The 19,329-nt window shown below is 41.1% G+C and overlaps 1 protein-coding gene and 1 pseudogene across 4 annotated transcripts; both read right to left on the bottom strand.

Annotated features, from left to right (window-relative positions):
- Positions 1 to 73: 73 nt before the first annotated feature.
- On the bottom strand, positions 74 to 2,084 carry LOC126868357 (40S ribosomal protein S13-like; annotated as a pseudogene).
- LOC126868927 (microphthalmia-associated transcription factor) lies at positions 1,662 to 19,189 on the bottom strand. Of its 4 annotated transcripts, XM_050624919.1 has the most exons (8): positions 17,015 to 18,481; positions 14,652 to 14,859; positions 13,702 to 14,049; positions 7,126 to 7,315; positions 6,439 to 6,514; positions 5,027 to 5,306; positions 4,720 to 4,811; positions 3,137 to 3,261 (listed from the first exon to the last, which is right to left on the bottom strand). In XM_050624919.1, the coding sequence occupies exons 1-7, from the start codon at positions 17,704 to 17,706 to the stop codon at positions 4,731 to 4,733; spliced, it is 1,875 nt and encodes a 624-aa protein (XP_050480876.1). In that variant the 5' UTR covers positions 17,707 to 18,481; the 3' UTR covers positions 3,137 to 3,261; positions 4,720 to 4,730. The 4 variants fall into 4 exon arrangements, with proteins under 4 accessions (XP_050480877.1, XP_050480875.1, XP_050480876.1 ...); XM_050624920.1 differs by lacking the exons at positions 4,720 to 4,811; positions 17,015 to 18,481 and adding an exon at positions 18,537 to 19,189 and having other exon boundaries at positions 1,662 to 3,261; XM_050624918.1 differs by lacking the exon at positions 4,720 to 4,811 and having other exon boundaries at positions 1,662 to 3,261; positions 17,015 to 18,335.
- Between the last annotated feature and the right edge of the window lie 140 nt (positions 19,190 to 19,329).

Genomic DNA, 19,329 nt, shown 5'->3' on the forward strand with positions numbered 1-19,329 from the left:
AACTATATTTAGGTTGGATATACATAAATGGAAATAGAGAATTTGGAATGAATTGGTTAGTAAAACACAAGTCTTATATTTAAATTTTTATTCTGTTCAAAAATTCGTAAAAGTAATTAAGCGACATGAACGCTAGCAATGGAACTCTCACCATATTTTCAGTTTGCTGGAAGAATTCCCTTGGATTTGTAATATCGAGCAAGTCGATGGATTCTAGACTCCAGAAGAATCAACATGCTGTTTTTGTCTTCGTCGTTTCTTTCCAAACGTTTTCTAATGGCGACTGCATTTTTTTTAATCAAATAATATGAATCTTTTGGTAAGTCTAGGCCACGACCCATCACACTTTTGACGGTTCTGAGAATTTTATTTGCACTGGGGAAACGCATTTGAACCACTCCATGAGAATCTCAAAGAATCACACCTAGATAATTTAATTACATACTTAGTCATTGCTGTAATGATTATATATATTGTATTTTTCAATAAATAAATAAATTTAATAAATATAGTATACGTTAACTTTTAAGTGTTGGTGATTACCCATAATAGCATGACAAAATGTCATAACTATCTCAAAAACCATCATATTTTTAATATTGCAAACTATTGATAAGAATCAACGATAAAGCATTGAATCTTAATCAGTTTGCTTGAAAAAGATTAAAACCGAAAGAACTTTAATAAACAAGGGGAACGAGAGTTTAATTTGCACTATAATAAATATAATATATACATAAGATATTAGTATGAAAATTTCATTTTTAGAATTTTCATTAAATTAACTGTGTATCAAATGAAGTAAAAAATTACCTATTTGAGATGGATGCTCCTTTTTAGCTAGCTCAATTCTTTATAGTTTTCTGGTATCAGTTTCAATCATGTTGGAGCTTTGCGTCTGTAGAGTAGAGCCGACTGGAACATACCCTTTCTGTAATGTTATAAGTTTTTATTACTAAAATATATGGTTCCTTTAATAAAAATTATGTAATCAATTACATAATTGATTACATAAAAAGAGAAAAGCCATTTAGAAATATTAAAATAACTAAGAAAGACAAGTTGGAGTTATGTATAGAAAAAAAACGGAGATTATGACACATTTGTAAACTACTAAGAATATAGTTACATATCGGAAAATAATTATCTTAAATTGTCACTTGAAATAAGAAACACATGGCTACTAAGAAGAGACTGTTGTGATAACCTTTTATCCTAGAAACTTATGAAATTGTACTACAATAATAGAAAAAATTCAGGCCATGCAAGACAAAAAATAGCTTTTAATGCTAAACATAATAATCTATCATGCTAGAATCTAATTAATTTTCCGACCTATACGACCTATCTCTTACATAATTTTTGTACGTAACAGATGGCTAGTGGTCTTTCAATTCGTTCAGTAACTGGTAGAATTATAAAACAATTTAAAATTTGCCCGGAAAAATGAATATTGTAAAAATTACTACGCAGAAACGATTGGAAGGTATTGTAAATGTAAAATATTGTATACCAAACGAAGAGTATATCTTATTTTGGTTAAATTATTAACATAAATTTGTCAGGTACTTGAGCCCATCGCTAAGATGCTAGGAAGAATATTGGGAATATATAAACAAAAGAAAAAGAAGAAAAGGAAAAGACAAAACGTGAAAAAATGATTAAACACTTTTTCTGTAACGTCTCTTTATATACTCTGTAGTTTCGCGCGGTCACCGTGAAGAATTATCACGAGATTCTCGCACGGTTTTCGCGGATAACAGTGAGCGAATAATACGCATTAACGAGGTAAAACGCGATAGTTACATATATTAAAAGGATCACAGAGCGACGGGAACAGCAATATTATTCGCGCACACGAGACATCTCCATGGAATAAGAGCATACATTATTCACTAGTAACATTAATCACTTGCTGTTTCCGACGCAAAATACTTTAGAAAATATATATTCTGCCGCAGGCTTTTCTCCTACGTAAGTTTTCGTCTTTCAATAAATCGCCTCCTCTTATCTTGTTTACAGCACTTGTTCAAGTTTTCCTTCGAGTTATCGAATCGTCTCTTTTCTAATTGATCGATTATCATCTTAGATCTACGTGTCAAGTTTAATTAGCCCGTACTCGCCATTATATATCTATATCTGAACGTATGTTCACTAATGTCTTTTTAAATCGAGAAATTTTATAGGAAGAAACGAATAATCATTAAAAATGGTCAACGAAATCGTTGGATGATGAAACACGCAGTTGATTCTCTTCGCACATTACGAACAACTAAGACAATGGGTAGCGAAGGAGAGTGACACAAAAAAATTAAAAGGCACTTGAACGAACCGGTTTGAGTATTGCAGTATGCTTTGCTCCTAATAATACGACGAAACGCAACATAATGCAATACAGTGAAACACTGACTGTAATCGAACTGGAAAAAAATTAGAAATTAAAAGGAACATCCAAAGTATTTCTCGCAACTTTGGACAACTCCAAAAAGTATTTTAAAGTATATTTCAATTCTTTGTTTGTTCGTCAATGAACTCGCGACCTGCGCGAGCGCTTATTTATCGTAGAACTTCGGTGCTGATCGCATCCGTTATTCATTACGTATATCCCATAAGTATTTGACACCTGTAAGGGATCGATGGTTGCCATCGAAAGCAACCATACGAATACGAGTTCGAGAATCTTTTTGCTTTTGGAACTATTTGAATGAGTGAAAGTACGTGAATTTTCTCAAGAATTATTATACGATTATACTAAGTAACTTTTTACATAGACTTACGATTTATAATACGTATGTATGTAACGGCCAGCCGTTGAAAAAAAGGACAAGAACAACACATAACATGTATGTTGTTAATCAGACACAAGGATGCGACGTTCGCGAGTCGCTATTCGTCTATTGCATCGCTTAGTATCGATTATATTGCGTTTGTTACTTTCTCGTTACGATAAAATTCGAATGTCCTTCCGATCGAAAAATATATAAATTGATTATTCGGAGCGCTATTAACGCTCGCATCCTATTACGCGACAATATCCATATCGGAGGAGGAATTCGGTGTGGTTGGTGCCAAACTACCAAGGGTATCTTCGTCTGGTAGGGCATGTTGACAGCCAGCCTGTGCTGGACTTAGCGGTGGTAAATGAGGCGAGGAGAGCATCGGGTCGCCGCTATGAATCGGACCGTTTCCATCGTCCTCCATCAGATCTTCCAGCTGCGACATACTTAAGCTCGTTGCGTCTTCGGTAACCAATTCTGGAATCTATTTAGTACACAAAAATAACATGTCTTTACAACGGACGATCTATTTCTATTTATTAACAAACGAAGATCACACGAAGAAAGAACGATAAGTACATTTCTGTTTATTCTTTTATATCAAATTCGTAAGAATGGAAAGACCCTGTTAGGTCCAGCCAAAGGAACAGTTGTTAAGACAAACGGAGCTTTGGTATCTTCGAAATTTTAATACAAAACAATATTATTCTTTAATTACGAAGAAGGTAGAAAAATACATACATGCTAAATCCCAAAATCGAATAAAACGACAATTTTGACAATGTAAGATTAGTCGAGACAATATTCTGATTTTTAAAACTGTTGTCTCGCGAAGGTTGGAAAATGCGACCTATCGTGTCTTTCCCTTGTAATCTTCGAGTGCGATAACCGAAGCTAATCGTCATATAGTATCGAAATATTTTCAATTCACGCGAATGAACGATAGAAATAAATTATACATGTATATACGGTGCATATTATTCAACACTTTCGTTCGATGTAATCGCGAACGAACAGCAGCGAGAGACGTTCGCTTTATTTTGTTGTTTGAACATGCGATTCAAATTGCGCTCTTATCAACGTTCGCATTTCATAGAACCGACAAATCGCTTATTGATATACCGACTAGATTTTATCTACAACAATTCACCAATGTGTCGTTTCGATATTTGTATTCCCGTGCGTGGAATAGTCTCACTGTTTTCGTTTCGAAAATCTTTTCCTTCGCTTAAACTCAGGAGACTGACAACAGCCCGAACAACGAATCGACTCATAGTCTTTTAAGACTTTTACGGCGAATTAACGAATTAACTCGTTTCCGTTGTCAACAAGCGGATATTTAAGGAAAATACAATTAGACAAAAAAGAAAAAAAAATAGAATACCGAATGTAAAAATATAGCTAATGTTTCCAAATCACGATAAGATAAGTCATTTCCGCGATTGGATAGTTCTGTAACGTAGGATTAGAATGTCCGATACGTGTGCTCGACGTGAATCCAAGAAACGCGAGGTAAAGCAAGAAGAGCGAAGCGATGCAGAGGGAAAAAGAGAGTAAAATATTACAACGACAAACAGAATAAAGAAAAGACAGACTGACAATAAGAATACGCGTACAACGGAAGAACGAACGGAAACATGGTGCTTGGTGGAAACACCAGTAACAAGGGAGAAGAGGATGTGATATCGACGATAGAACTATTTATTTGTACACGCACACTCGTAAAAAAGGAGACAGAGAGATGGAACGAGAGAGAGAAAGAGAGAGAGAGAGAGAGACAGACAGACAGACAGATAGAGAGCAAGACGAGCGATTTCGTAGCTGGCAGTCTGATCGGAACACATGCGAATTATGAAACCAGTCTCGGGAACGAAGCGAGCGTTTATTCGGATCAAGGATCGTGAAACGATCAGCGGTACATATCGGTGTTGATCGGCATAACCTTGACGAAATTCATAGCAGCCGCGATATCGTGACAGTCGTCGTTGCGCGAGGATGCACACCATCGAGAATATGTACATATTCACCTCGTTCCTGAGAGAAGACAAATGACGTTCGTGATAAAAAGCAAGAGAGAATAATATGGGCCGTCGAATTAGGACCACGGACAAAAATTTGAATTTCTTTTTACGCATAAGCTTGTAAATGACTAAGAAGTAAAAGCAGTAGGAGATATCCAATTTTGTATTAAATATCAACGGATGTCCTAATTCTGTCATGACCGGCGGTATATGTAGAAATTCGATTACCTTGCGTTGTTCGAGCTTGTTTCGGGGAAAGGTGTTCAGCATGCTACCGGAAGTCGAAGCCCAACTAAAATCAGTCACCGGAAGACCATGCGCCTTCGCTTGCAACTCCAACTCTTGAACTCGTAAAAGGAGTCGACGATTCTGATGTTCCAGTTGCTTGTGTCTCAGCTCGTTCTGTTTCATCCTTGTCAACTCGTTTTTCAATAATTTTATGTACTCGACCGAAGACTTCAGAATCGTTCCCTTGTTTGGCCTGACGTCTCGGACGATTTCATAATATCTGGAACAAGTGAAAATTAGTTGATTACGATGTTACGCTGTTCGAGTCGCGTTATTAAAGATTCGTCGTGTCTTCTTTTCTCGTGAGATATATTCGATTAGACTTTCAATCCTTAAAAGCTATCACGGAAAGAAATCGTTCGAACGAATAAAAATTCCTCTGAGATGTATTCCTATTTATTTAAAAATCCCATTGATAAAGTTAGACAAATGCAATTCGATATTTTCTTATCATTCGATGTTAGATGGAAAAGTAAAATAGTGGTGTAAAATTCGACTGGATAAAATCGAACACAATACGAGACGGAAGATACATACGTAATGCCAGCCAAGAGACATCGATCGGCGGTGGGAAAGAGAGAGAATTTTGGAAAACGGGGTCGTATCAGAATGTTTGCCATTGTACTTAGACTCGTTTCGTTATCGAGGTGAGACTCGAGACACGGTAACACCGTCTACTCGCAGTTCCGTACATCTTTCTTTCGTACGATGCTAATCTTAGAAGGAGGCGATGCTTTGGTACTCGACCGTACCAAGTATCGCTCGCTATTTCGTTCTCCGGAAATTTATTACGCAATGCAAAACGCAGGATACAGGGAGACACGAAATCGAACGAATTTAGGTTGGAGAAGTTGTTTCAAGAACGAATTATCGTTCGTTTTTCGCTGCTCTTTCACCTTTCCATTCTCTGATCGATCTATTCTTAAGATTTATAAGTTTAATATCGACTCATGACGAAGGAAGCGTAAGCTGAGAAAAGAAACGAGAGAACATGTCAAGAAGAATGACGTAAACGTCATTTTTGAGATACTCGGCCTACTGGCAATGAAAAATGAGCAGAGATTAAAGACGACGAATAAGCGACACATTGATTAAATATTTCACGTCGAAAAATATTAACTACGTTTTCACTAGCAAGTTTGTTTTCCAAAAAATTGTCTACGTACGTTTTTCGTCTGCGAACGATATATTTTGCACGACGAGCAACGCTCTTCGTACATAACGTGTTTGACGAATCTTATCGAGCATTTTCTTCTCTACAAATTACAAAGGAGTTACGCGTGAGTTGCTTGTTGCTGCCTTACCGCTAGCGATACGTGGTAAACGGTCGTGAAATTGAAAAACGTACTTACGGGTCGTTAGTTTTAGGCAAGAGAGTGCCGAGCTCTTTGATTCTATCGTTGATATTGAACCGTCGCCGTCTCTCGACTGAAAATCATAATAATAATATGAATTATAATTAGGATATCGCAGTTGCGTCTGAAAATATTTTTACATATTTTCGTATCGAGTGCCGGCGCGCGAAAGCTGGCGTTCAGATGGTAAGCAGCATCGACAGCAGCCGTGTTGATTAACGACAACCATGTCGGTTACTAATAATAAATAGACAAAATTATCTCCTACTCTAATTTTATAAAATTGCCATTTCTAGCCGTTTCACGTTATTCTGCTGATTTCTTATTCGCGCCTATACAACCTATCGTATTCTACGTTAGTATACTTTATATATTCGCCTACGTATGAACCAACAAAAAGAGTTATCTCGTTGAAGAAGCACGAATATCAGAAACGAAGCGATTACGTTCCGCTCCATGGATATTTGGCGTGGATATATCAGATTTTACACGATCGCAGGAAGAGCAATCCGTCTCTAATTCGTTTACAATTCAAATGACTGTTTCAGTTGTTTTAAGCGAACAACGAGCACCGAAATAGAGACATACGAATGTATTATGGTTTTTCGCATACTGCTAATAATTAATAGTAACAGGTTACCGTCACCGTATACGTATAGCCAATAGTCGATCGTATTTACTTACTCATATTATGATTATCTTTCTTTTGTCGATCTTTGGCAAGCGCGTGTATCTCGGCATCGGTAAGCAACAGAGGTTCGGGCTTGATTTGTAATTCTGGAATATTGGACAGACTTCCTGACTGGCTGTCTTTTAAATTATCGCCTAGGGAGTTGGCTTCGAACGACAAGATGTCATCCAGAAGATCCTCCGCCTGTAATCATACAAATTTCATATGACCAAACGATTAAACTCAACTTTCGGATCGTCTGCGTTCTCGGACGATAAATAAAAATTCCATCGTGATATGTACTTTTACGCACAACAGAGGGTACATGATTCTATCGTATTTCAATCGCCTTAGAATGCCTTTTCAATTTATACTTTATCGATGTATCGGTGGAAGGAGGACTGTAGATGCGATTTTGCTTCGATGCGGGGTCAGCAAACGAGTTCACGTTAAAATCGCTGTCAAAGCTAATTGTTATATCACATTTTCTCTCTAACATTTCCTTTTTTTGTGTTTTTCCTCTATCGATTCATTCGCCGGGTATCTGATCCAACCTTCGAATGAGAGAAATATCATAGAGGATGTGATATTTTTGAAAAAACAATTTGATTATATCATGCTTAGTTTGCCCTGTTAAGCAGATTTGATAACAGGAAGAACGTTCTCACACCTATATCGTACACACTGCCACGATTTTATCGAATCTCGTGGACTTTATTCGCAATTCTTGATATTCTCTCCATTGACGATCGCCGATTCAATTGCTGTCGATGGTCAAAGAATGTTTTAATGGGACAGTGGTAGATCAGGTTTGAACAAACGATAGTGAAATAGAGAGAGAGAGAGAGAGAGAGAGAGAGAAAGCGTTGAGCGAAAAGAGAAAGACGATAGAGACGATAAAAAGGCAAGAAGAGAAATGTGATAGAGAAGTTGAACGGTTATGAAAAAGGAGGGCAGAATGGTGAAAATTCAGAGGAAACGATATGAAACGGGTTGAGATCGCAAGCATTGGTGCTCAGCGTACGGCGCTTATGGCTATTCAAGTTGCGTACGTGTAAGTTACGTAAATATTACGTAACAACAATAACCGATGTCTGTCCGTGGAAGAACGTGCCGATAGAACGTGTTGTGTCAGAAAGACAACGGTGGCAAAAGGCAGAGCCAAAGTATACATTTAAGTTGTACGAGAGAAAGCGATCGAACAGATAAAAATATGAAAAGGTCAAGAGATAAGAAAGAATGAAAAGAACGAAGTCGATTGATAAAGGGAACCAAGTAAGCGCCTTAATAAAGGGAACCTAGTTGATCGTTGGAATTTCATTTATGTTTCAGCTACCGATAATCTAACTGCAAGATTATGCGATAATATCAAAGATATCAGTAATTAGAGATAGTCGGAGAAGCACAGTTGGAAAAAATGATCGAAATCGCTATTGTTTATGTCACATCGGATAAAACAATTATCATAGTTGAAGTCGTGTCTGGTCTTACGTTCTAATGTTTCATCTCGTTTCGTCATATCGTGTTATATCTTTCGCTACGCAAGTGAAAAACGACGTTAGCATTGTATTGGATACACAACGTTCTTTTTCGTTCGTACGTTCGTTGAAAATACTATACGCCTTAGTAGACTGCGAATATTTTTGCAAATTCCTATTTTTACCAACCTAATTAAACAAATAGAATTTAACTAGAACTCTAAAATATTATAGTCGATATTTTGCTTCAAATATTTTATACAATTTGCTTTATATATTTATGTGTTATATATTTCTGTACGTTTTAACGACTTCGAATTTCCCATAAACGCATAAAAATTCACAGACTACTCGTTAGCTGCAATAGAAGCTATCCTTGCAATCGGCTGAGAGCGATTAAACCAAAATGGTCGGAGGGCGGTTTCCGTAATAAATATGCTAACACGTTATACATATGTGCATTTCCATCACGACTGGCATCCTCTCGCTGATCCGCCGTCTATGTCTGCCTGTTCGTATTGGTATCGGTTATGTGTTCGCGTTTCTGACTTCGTATAAACGAAGTTGCTCGTTACGAAACGTAAGTATGGCATCGCTCACAAATATTAGCATCGCCCAGAATGTTCGTAGTATTTAGGTGTTTTTACCTAGATAAGCTGTTATCGAGGCGATTGTCGTTATCTTGAAAAGCGTTTTCAATCCTTGATCGAGAAAGATTTATATGCTCGCCCAAGCGGTCGGAAATGCTGACGCTTATCACGATTATCTTACGCATCCTCGCCGTGAATATACGTTGAATAGTAAAAGAAAATTAAGAATTGCAAATTATAGCAACGAAGTTTCGTAAAATGAGAGGTCGCGATGTGCTGTTACCAAAGATCTACCAGTTGATGATTACGCGAACGACATCGATCGCTGCTATATCCTATATATATATATATATATCTATAAAAATATATACGTATAGGTATACGTATATGCAGAAAATGCGAAATACAAAAGATTGAGGATACGTAAACAATCCATCGCCACTCGTGAATTTTTTAGATGTTACACTTACGATGGTCTTTTGTTAAAACGATAAAGGACGCGATAAGCGCCGATTACACCGACTTAATCGATATCGATCTTTGACAGTTGATTAGTTCGCAAATACGAATCGATCAAACAAGGCGTAAACGTATTAAATTTTCCTCAAATTCATCTTGCATCGTCTTGCCCTTCGCTTCGATCCGTTCAACGTCTCATCCGTTCGTCTACTCGTTTGCGTTGTGAAATGCAGCGCTGATAACGTAATAACGCGATAGCGTGATAACGCGATAACACGAGTAACTAGATGCAATTAACGAAAACGAAGCGTGTCGAGATGCGCGTAAAATACGAGCAAAATCAGTGAACGAACGTATCTTGAATCGTTTCGTTGGTAATAGTTTAACGAATCGAATGAGACTCACCTTACACCTTCGGGTTATTATATTGAACACTGGCATGTTGTCGTTGCTTGAAATGGATCCGATGAACGAAAAAGTAACAAGAACCGTATATTCGTGCGGTCAAGTACTAGAGACATGTGCGCACGTGTAGTACGCGTTCACGCACGTGGCTAGTAGCGCGCGATGGTGGCGTGGGGCCGCGTGGGTTCGAACTCACAAACGCAAAGAAGATTGGTAATTCAGTAAAATTCGCTTCTCCGCTGAATATTAAAGAAGCGTATATACGGTACGGTAATCATCCCAACCGTTAAAACTATCTTGAAGCGAAGCCGACGATGGAAATTATTTCCTCGCGATCTCAGATGAGATTCAACGTCGTCGTCATCGTCGTTATCGTCGTCGTTAGCATCATCACTATCGTCGTCAACGTCATTGCCACCACCTTCGACGTCATCGTTCTTCTTGTTCTCTTTCCTTTCCTGCTTCTCCGCCGCCCTCCGTCTGTCTTCTTCTTTGCAAAAGGAAGATCCTCGACGCCGATCGTAACTCCTGATAAACGTTGCGTGTTCCGCTAACTACTCTCCGCTTCGTCCATCCATTTCCGGGAAATTTTGTCGTAAAACTGATTGTCGCTCTCCTCATGAATAATCGTATTTACCCGTTCGGTGGCTGGCACTCGAAACGTACACGCGCGCGATAATCGAAACACCGAGACAACAGTACTCGCGAACGAGAACAAGAACGAATACGAGTAGGAGAAAAAGAAAGTAAACGTCGGTTAATCGGTCGCGGTCGCGAAGGATATTCGAATATAATTGTAGCTACAAGCTTGATAACGGGGTGGATTGGCATTCAAGAGGACAAACGATTCTTCTTGTGCGAAGAATACGTGTCAAAGTAACGGTGCTAGAACGAGCGCGAAAGCGAATACGAATGCGGATAACCGATCGAAGAACGAGTGCATTTTTCGGACTCGGGCTTGGACTCGAAGGTTTTGCCGATGCGACGACGTTGTTTCGTAGCAACCTTGCGTTTTCTCCTCGTACCGCCACTCCGTCGCGACTCGGCTACCTACGATTAAGCGTACCTCAAGGTTGCGGTTACCCAATAACGTATCTCACGATCTCGGCGAAGTGAAGTGGGATTCCGAGTTAAACGGGAACGGCGGGAGAGTTGGGAACAGGCAGCGGATGATAGATGACGAGTGACGAACAGGTGTAGTATACGCGAAGATAACTCGATATTAGTCGATAGTACGTCGAGTTGAAATATACGTATACGTCACGCTTTAGAACGATCTATCGTCGAAAAGAGTCGTTATCGGTTCGAATTGGCAGCGATAAACTTAAAAATGATCAGCGTCCGAACTCTATCCTTCTGCTTCGGTTCTAAATCGGATCTGTCGTAGCCAGAAAATCGTTTTTACCGTATCGATGGATGACAAGTTACGTGCTGGTCGTCGGCTTAAAGCGGATGCGAAAGGAATATCGCGCCGACGTTGTTCTTAACCAGAGAGAGATCGTTCGGCGATTCATCGATCGCGGTACTCCTCGTCGTGAAACATCGTTACCGGGTGTTGCCACACGATGGACGCGTTGATCGCGTGGAAAATTTCCGCGTGGAATAATCTGTGGCGGGAAGATCTTTTCTCTTCCTTCTTCTCTCACCCCTTGTTGGCCCGTCGTGAAAACGTCGATCGCTCTGACAAATCGAAGAAACGAGACGACACGGAAGATCGCTTCGCGAAACAAACATCGAACCACCGTCGAGGTAAACGACGCTCCACGAAGGTTTGCTCTCGCGCGAACCCGAACCTCCACCGTCGATCGGCTCGTTTCGGTACTGCTCGCTACTGCTCGCTACTGCTCGCTACTACTCGCTGCTGCTCGAATGCCCGCCACGCGCCACGAGCACCGCCATGCCCCACGCCCGCTGCGCTATCGGCTATCGTTAAGTTACCGCTTCTACCCATTATCCCCTACTATTAGGCTACAGCTACGGCACTACGGCCACATGGCAGTCGCGCATTTTCATTTCTATCATTCGCCATTTAAGCCTCGTTCAAATTAGTCCAGTTAAATCGAATTCAAACGCCTTGGATTCCAGTAACTCGAAACAGCTTGGCTAGCGTGAACTTGGTATTTATCAGATTCGAATGCAATATTCTTTCGAATCTCTACGCTCATTGGTCCAGTCAACCGCTTCGACTCGTTGGAATTCAAACTTGACCAATGAAAACGAGGCTTCGAAGTAGGATATTCGCTTGATCCCTTTCGTTCTTCCATCCTTTGTCATTTATCCGTTCATCGTCTCAGCCTTTCGCGAGTCGCGGAGAGTATTTGTAAATATTTTCCTGGCTACGCGAATTGCCTGCGATAACAAAATTTCTAGTTCTAGCTCGTCGCCAATATCTCGTGAACGACATTTTAAGTTTTGGTTTTCGCCCCGGAGGTATTCGCTTCTCTATGCGTCGTTTTTTTTTTTTTTTTTTTAGATTCTTCCTATCTCCTCACCAACTCGCACTCGATACGTTCTTTGCTTAAATAATTTTACGACAGTTGTTGAAGTTGTGTCGCGACCAATTTCTCCTATCGTCCAGTACTATTATGTATTCTACTCTCGCACTGACCGTACGACGCGCCTTAGGTATTCTCCGTTAACCCAGTTGTGTTGCGGGGTCGAAAAATATCGCATGCAACGACCTCGTGAGCATAGCTAAAAAATAGCAATGTAACAGGCTTCGACTGATAAAATTAACAGCAAATTACGAAGAGAGCCGCGTTTACGTTCTTTGTTCGTTTTAACGGAGATACGTGTAACGTAATCCGTTTCTGACGTAGTACTAAATACTCGTAGTAGTTCGTTCCTCGTGTTATTCGTTTTTAAGAGCCTCGATAAAACGTTAAATGAAAAGAATTTCCGACAAAAAAAATTGTCGATGTAATAAATAAAAAATAAGGCAATAAATAACATTTACGCATCTTATAAAAAAGAATCAATTGCAAATGAACCAGTTATCCTCGCGGTGATATGACACGTGTCATCGTCGAGCAACTAATAAAAAGCATTATAGTTTCCGCGAGACTTTCGATGCCGCACGAATAACAAAGAAAAAGAAAGTGAGCGAGCGAACGATCGATCGATCGATCGGTTCGACCTTCAAGCTGCCAAGTATGATCGTAACTATGATTTCCAGCCGTTTAATCGTTGTTACGTTCAGCGAACGAAACAGGTGAAAGTACGTTCTACGGTTTTGTTTTCACTTTAAAAAGCCAAAATTCTGTTACACTCTTATGTACACGTACATGCTCATACGCATGATTCGGCAGATACGCGAAGGAAACATAGCGATAGACGCGCCTGTGGCATCGATAGATTCTTTGCGGTTCGTCTCTGCTTCAATTTTCCTAAATTTTGTGTATTTCTATTACCGTTTACCGATACCTTGTACGAACTGAATGTCCTAGAGTAAAGCAAGATTATTCGAGTCGAGCTAAGCAATCGTAAGAAGATTGAAAATTGAATCGTAAGAAAAATGACTTTTGTCTTTTCAGATAACAGTACATTTTAGTAGCAATTCGAATTAACTGGCTCAAATAATCCTTTGTTGGACGAATTGAGAGCACGAATTTGATGACAATGATAAATCGATAGGCAACAGGTAGACGTATTAAATTACCTCGGAGTTGCTAGTTGCGACACTGGAAAGTCCTGGTGACATGGCACCAGTCGCAGGATCTGGACTGGCCGCAAGCGGATTAACGTGCGACAATACCGTGGGACCATGTGGGTACGAGGCCAGGTGAGGATGCTGTGGCTTTGGATGGTGTACGGTTGGTCCCGGTGGTGCGCTCTGGACAACCATCGGCGCAGACGTCGGCACGGCTTCCACTGAATTTCTTCCGAGAACGCTTTCGTCCCCGGTGGTACCATTGCCGCGAAACGACTCGTGAAGATACTGTCGCACTTGATTCTTCTGCTTCTGAACAACGTGATAACGCGTCGGATTTTCCAATAGCGTTCGTACCTGTGAACAAAAAGTGGCGCGTCTCGTTTAATCTATCGACCCTCTTTCTCTTTCTTTAAACCACATTTCGCGTTTGTTTCTATTCGAAGAAACGACTATCAGTTTCGGTGATTGTTACCAAGTGACACGTGTTTCTATTCTATTTCTGGTCTTATCGGCAGTGTTGGCTAAAGCTTGAAGAAATATGCAGTAAGGTCGAACGCCGTAGGTTTCTTACGCTATTACTTGGAAAGTGCACCGGAATCGTATTAGTTCGTCTGTCTTTATCGTGCCTTTAGCTAAGAAAAAGACGGTATTTTATGTTTCTTCCCCTCCTTCCGGCTTGAATTGTGCTACGCTGTGAAAACGTTAAAAGTTTGAATCATCTGTTTTTCTGAAACACGTGTTTGCACACACGTTGCATTGTCGCGTTCAAGCGTACACGAGCGCGTAACAAATATAAAAGAAAAGAGAAAAAGAGTATTGACGGGACGATACGTCGTATAAAAATAAACTGCATCTCGTACACAACGTCGAAATAAAGTAGACGAAGGGCGAGGGTAGAATTGAAGTCAATGATAAGAAGATAAGAGAAATGATAAGAGGAATACATACATACATACCTGTAAGACTTGCGGTGGTACATCTACCCCGATAGTCGACAGCGTAGTAGTGGGTACGGGTCTAGGAGGGGCGGTAGTTGGTCTCTGTTGCTGCAAGTTCTGACGGAATTCAGCCTCTCGCCTCTCTTGCTCCTGCAGCTGCTCTCGCATCAGCTGGAGCTTCAGTTGCGTACGCGATGTGGGCGTCGCAGTTTTAAACGTCGGTGGACTGAAAGCCATCGGAAACGAATCGATTTTATGCATCAAATTTTAGCTTCCTTCTCCAAGCTGATGTACGAGCCGCTTATACGTTGGACACGATTAACGAATCTTTGTTAGAACCAGCTACTCGTTTTTAACTTCGTTACTAGCAGCGACGACTAATCAATTTTTTTTTTCTTTTTCGTAGGAGTGAGAGGAAAATGCCGAGGAAATGTCGAGGGAGCAGTACCTTCTCTATCCCATGATCGTTCGATCGTTTCGTAGTTTGCTCCACGCATCTATTCTATTATCCTCGACTAAAGCGAAGAACGAAATAAGGAAATATTTGAAACGATGGCGCCTGTGTACGCGCAAATTGCAGCAACATGCGCGCGATACAACCGTCGAAATGTAAAAAATCAAAGAACGCGCGTATCAAGAATCAAGGCGTGGTTCATTAACATCAAAATCTACGACACAGCGTCAAAACGATTTTCTTTTGCCGTTATTTCCGTAACTTGGCGCGATCATGTTCCTGCTAATATTTATAATATCCGAACAAAAGTAAAGAGACCAGTTCGGTTGATCCGATGCTTGCGTATAGATTATAATTGATACGAGGATCGGTAAATGGCAAAGGTGTAGAAATCTATGCCCATTTACAGAGCAGAGTTCTATGCAAAAAATAGACGCGCAGAAATCGCATGGCGAATCGACGGTTTATCAAGAGGAGGTGGTACCAGTCGCCTAAAAGGTATTCCTGGTTTGGGAACACTGCCAAATTATAGCCATAAGAAAACCAAAATAGAGATATTGTGCAATTTGGATCGAGATGCGATTCTTGTCCTCCGAGTGGCGATCTTCTCTTCCGAACAATACATTGAAAGCACAACGCGGTTCTGTCGCTGCTTTCTGTCTCGAAGCGATCGGGATCCCGTTCATTTCGCATGTTTGTCGCAACTGCGTTACGTAATCATCTTCGGCGAAAACTAACCGAGTTGCTCTATATCTATTCGTTGCTTCTCTTTCTCGCCCTTCCCCCCCCCCCTCTCTCTCTCTCTCTAATTGTAAGTTGTTCTTACGCTTTTGTGCCTTTCCTCTCTATCTCGCTTTTGTCGCGTTGGCAATCAATTATTTTCATTTCTATTCATCTAGCCTTTACCATAGAGGGAAAATACCGACGAACGTTATTCTTCTTTTCGAATCTTTATACACTCGTGAGAAATTGAAATAGTGAATGATGTATAGAATTTCTAAGGTAAACTTTTATATTGCCTTTCTTTAGCTTATAAAAGTATGAATTTACATAAAAATCCGCAGTCTACTGAACGCATATATTGAGAAACGATCGAAAACGACTCGACAGAGATATGTATCTATCGTTTGGTGACAGTGAACAAATTTCGAAAAAGAAACAAGGAGGGATAAACGTAACGTAACGTGTAAAATATATAACGCAACGAATTGCGCACATGTAAAACAAAATTTACGATTTACCGGCCAGCGATATCGAGTCGCTATAGCCACTGTCGGACTTCCTTTTGAGAAAGGAACATTATTTTCCTTCGTCTGTGACAGGATAGAGCGATCGAATCTTCTGCGTGTTTAAAACCAAATTGAAAAACAGGAAAAAATTGAAAAACAGGAGACGAAGGGCACAGACGCAAGGTAACGACGAGACTCGTGTGCACGATACTTGCGGTACGCCGCCAGGTTCACGAAACACATCTACGTGTAAGAACCAAGGACGCATTTATATTTAGATGCAATGTTTACAGTCGAGAAGAATGTAGACGTAGCGGTAAACGGAAATGGACACACATGTTCGGCGAGAAGAACGATCTTACGAGGAAGATCTCGCTATTTGGCGAGCAAGGTTGAACAAGCAAAAGCCAGAACGAATAAAAGATTTAGATAGATAGACAGACAGATAGATAGATAGATAGATAGATAGATAGATAGATAGATAGATAGTAATGAACAGACGAGCAAGAGCGGGAGCGAGATAGAGACGGAATGAGAGAGTGGGAGTAGAAGGCGTAACGGTAACTGGGCAGGAGAGTAGCTGAAAAAAACGAAAGGACGTAACGTAATTGAAAAATCAGGTTGAATACGGATATGATAAGAAATGAAAAGATGCAAAGCGTTGAATGAAACTCGAACCGTTTTTAACAGTTCTGTACCAGCCTTGTGGGCGAGTAGATCGTAATGGTCGGGCAAACGCAACGTGACCGTTGTTCCGAGAATTGCCGTGCAACGGAGACGACGTCGGCGTTCCGTCAACGATCGACGGATCCATTTCGAGGATCATGCGCAAATCCTCGTCGATACCGATGTTCACGCGCACGCGTTGCTCTTGATCACGTTGTCCAACCTTCCCGTCTTTCCGTTGACGATCCAAGGTAGACGAGAAATTGAACGCTCGATCAACGGCGGATTTTACGGCAGATTCGATGTCCGAATGCGCGGACGACGATAACGACAATGGAATTGAGCTAAACGATGGTGATTGCTGTTTGCTCGCAAACTCTACCGATGCCGACGTCGACGTTGGCGCCGACGCCGGCACAGGCACCGTACCCAATTTTGATACCGATTCCGATTCAAATTCAGGCACTGATCCCGGAGCTACATAACGCGGACCTAGCAACGAGTCAGTATTACTCGTCCAATTGGACAACGACTTTGTCGTCGTTGTTCTCGTTAACGTAGCCGTTATAGTTGTTGTTGGTAGTGTAATTGTGGTCCCGATTCTTCCTTCGATAACGGAACGGTTATTGGTCAACGGACGTCCAACGTCGTTTATTCGATTCAATCGCGACACTAAATCCTCGAATTCGACGATTTGCCGCACTGTCTCGGATATTTCTTGCATGTCCTCCGAAGGAGGTGAAGACGCTTTACGGCCAAACTAGCCGACGCGACGAGCCGCGACGCTACTAAGCCAGATGTCTTATTTTGTTATCTTCAACATCGTCGACGACCACCACGCTGTTAGCTATGAAAAAACCAACGATCGTTGCTCTAAACCTGGATCCGTTACTCTTATCTCTTTTCCACCCTTTCGATTTCGCTCGCGCATCTCGCCACTGTCGCGCATTCGCGTATCCGCGCCAAACCTCGTTCGTCGCCTAAACACCAACTATCAACTATCAACATCGCCGATTTGAAGAATGCAAAACGCGGCAATTAAATTATCCAACCACCACCTAAGGCGTTTCTTTTGGGATTTTTAGGTTTGTAGCGAATTATTTCGGAAGATGATTTGATCGACGAGCACGTATTATTTTCAACATCAACACGTGCCCATATGTCGCACGAACCAATTTTCCACGGAATGAAACTTTTGTAAATGTTTTGGCAATAGAGATTTAAATCCTACGGAACGTCAGAGGTACGGATTATTCCAGAATCGAGAGATTTTTCTTCCAAGATCGAAATTGAGATCGAAAGTGCGAGAGCGGCGGTAGACAGACGAACCAAGCCGAATCGAAACCGAGTCGACTCGATGTACGACGAACCGAGCCGACTCGAGCCGAAGCAAGAAACGAGCGCACAGATGACGGAGACGAGTAAAGAATGTAACTTCAAGAAGTTGCAAACGGTGAATTGATATCGTGGAACTGTTCGGATTAAGAAACGATTTGAACCTTGACCCGTATAACCGTGCTCGTGTATCGTGATCATAAGTTCGAAGCAACGTACCTGTCGATATTCGGCGCTCGACTTTTTAATTCGTAGTACATGATGTCTTGCAGTGGTGTCGAGAGAAAAGATAGAGCTTGTTCCCAATCGTCGTGGTTGTTTCTATGCCCATTGTCTTGTTTATTACCGCAATCTGATTCATCGATACCAATTATTCCATTCTGTTTCTCCTGACATAGACGATCGCAGAGATCCGCTTCGCGATGTTCCAAATCAGCGGTAATAGCTGCCAGATCGAAACCCATGTCGATGCCAGATTCGTCCATTCTTATACTGTTACTACTAGCGGATAATAAAAGAAAGCCGCGACGCGACGCGACGCGTCGCGGTCAATAGCGTCGCGACGCCTCTTACCGCGAACAAACTACGATCTTCGATACTTTTCTCGGTGAAACGATCGCGATTACGAGACAACGATGTTCCCGAGTTTTGCTTTCTAGCGTGGCGCCTCCCCACTGGTAGAAGCTAGGACGCGCGTGTCGAGCGATAATCGGACCGAGAGAGAGACGAGAGAGACAGTAGTCGCGAGTCGTGCGAGAACTTTTAACCGATCGGAAACGAGCGGGGGTCGCGTTCGTTACTCTCGACTATCCACGCTACTCGATGCTCGATGCTCGATGCCCGATGCTCGATGCCCAATGCCCAATGCTTTCGATGTTCCATGTCCGATCTCGGCTCGATGCCCAACTATCTACGCAACGAGGGGATAAGAGACGAGCAGATCACGAGTTTCTCGCCAACATCCGCGATCTTTCTTCCTCCCCTCTCTCATTGTCTTTGCCATTCTCTCTAT

Source organism: Bombus huntii, chromosome 8 (assembly GCF_024542735.1).
Source record: "Bombus huntii isolate Logan2020A chromosome 8, iyBomHunt1.1, whole genome shotgun sequence".
Taxonomy (NCBI): Eukaryota; Metazoa; Arthropoda; class Insecta; order Hymenoptera; family Apidae; genus Bombus; species Bombus huntii.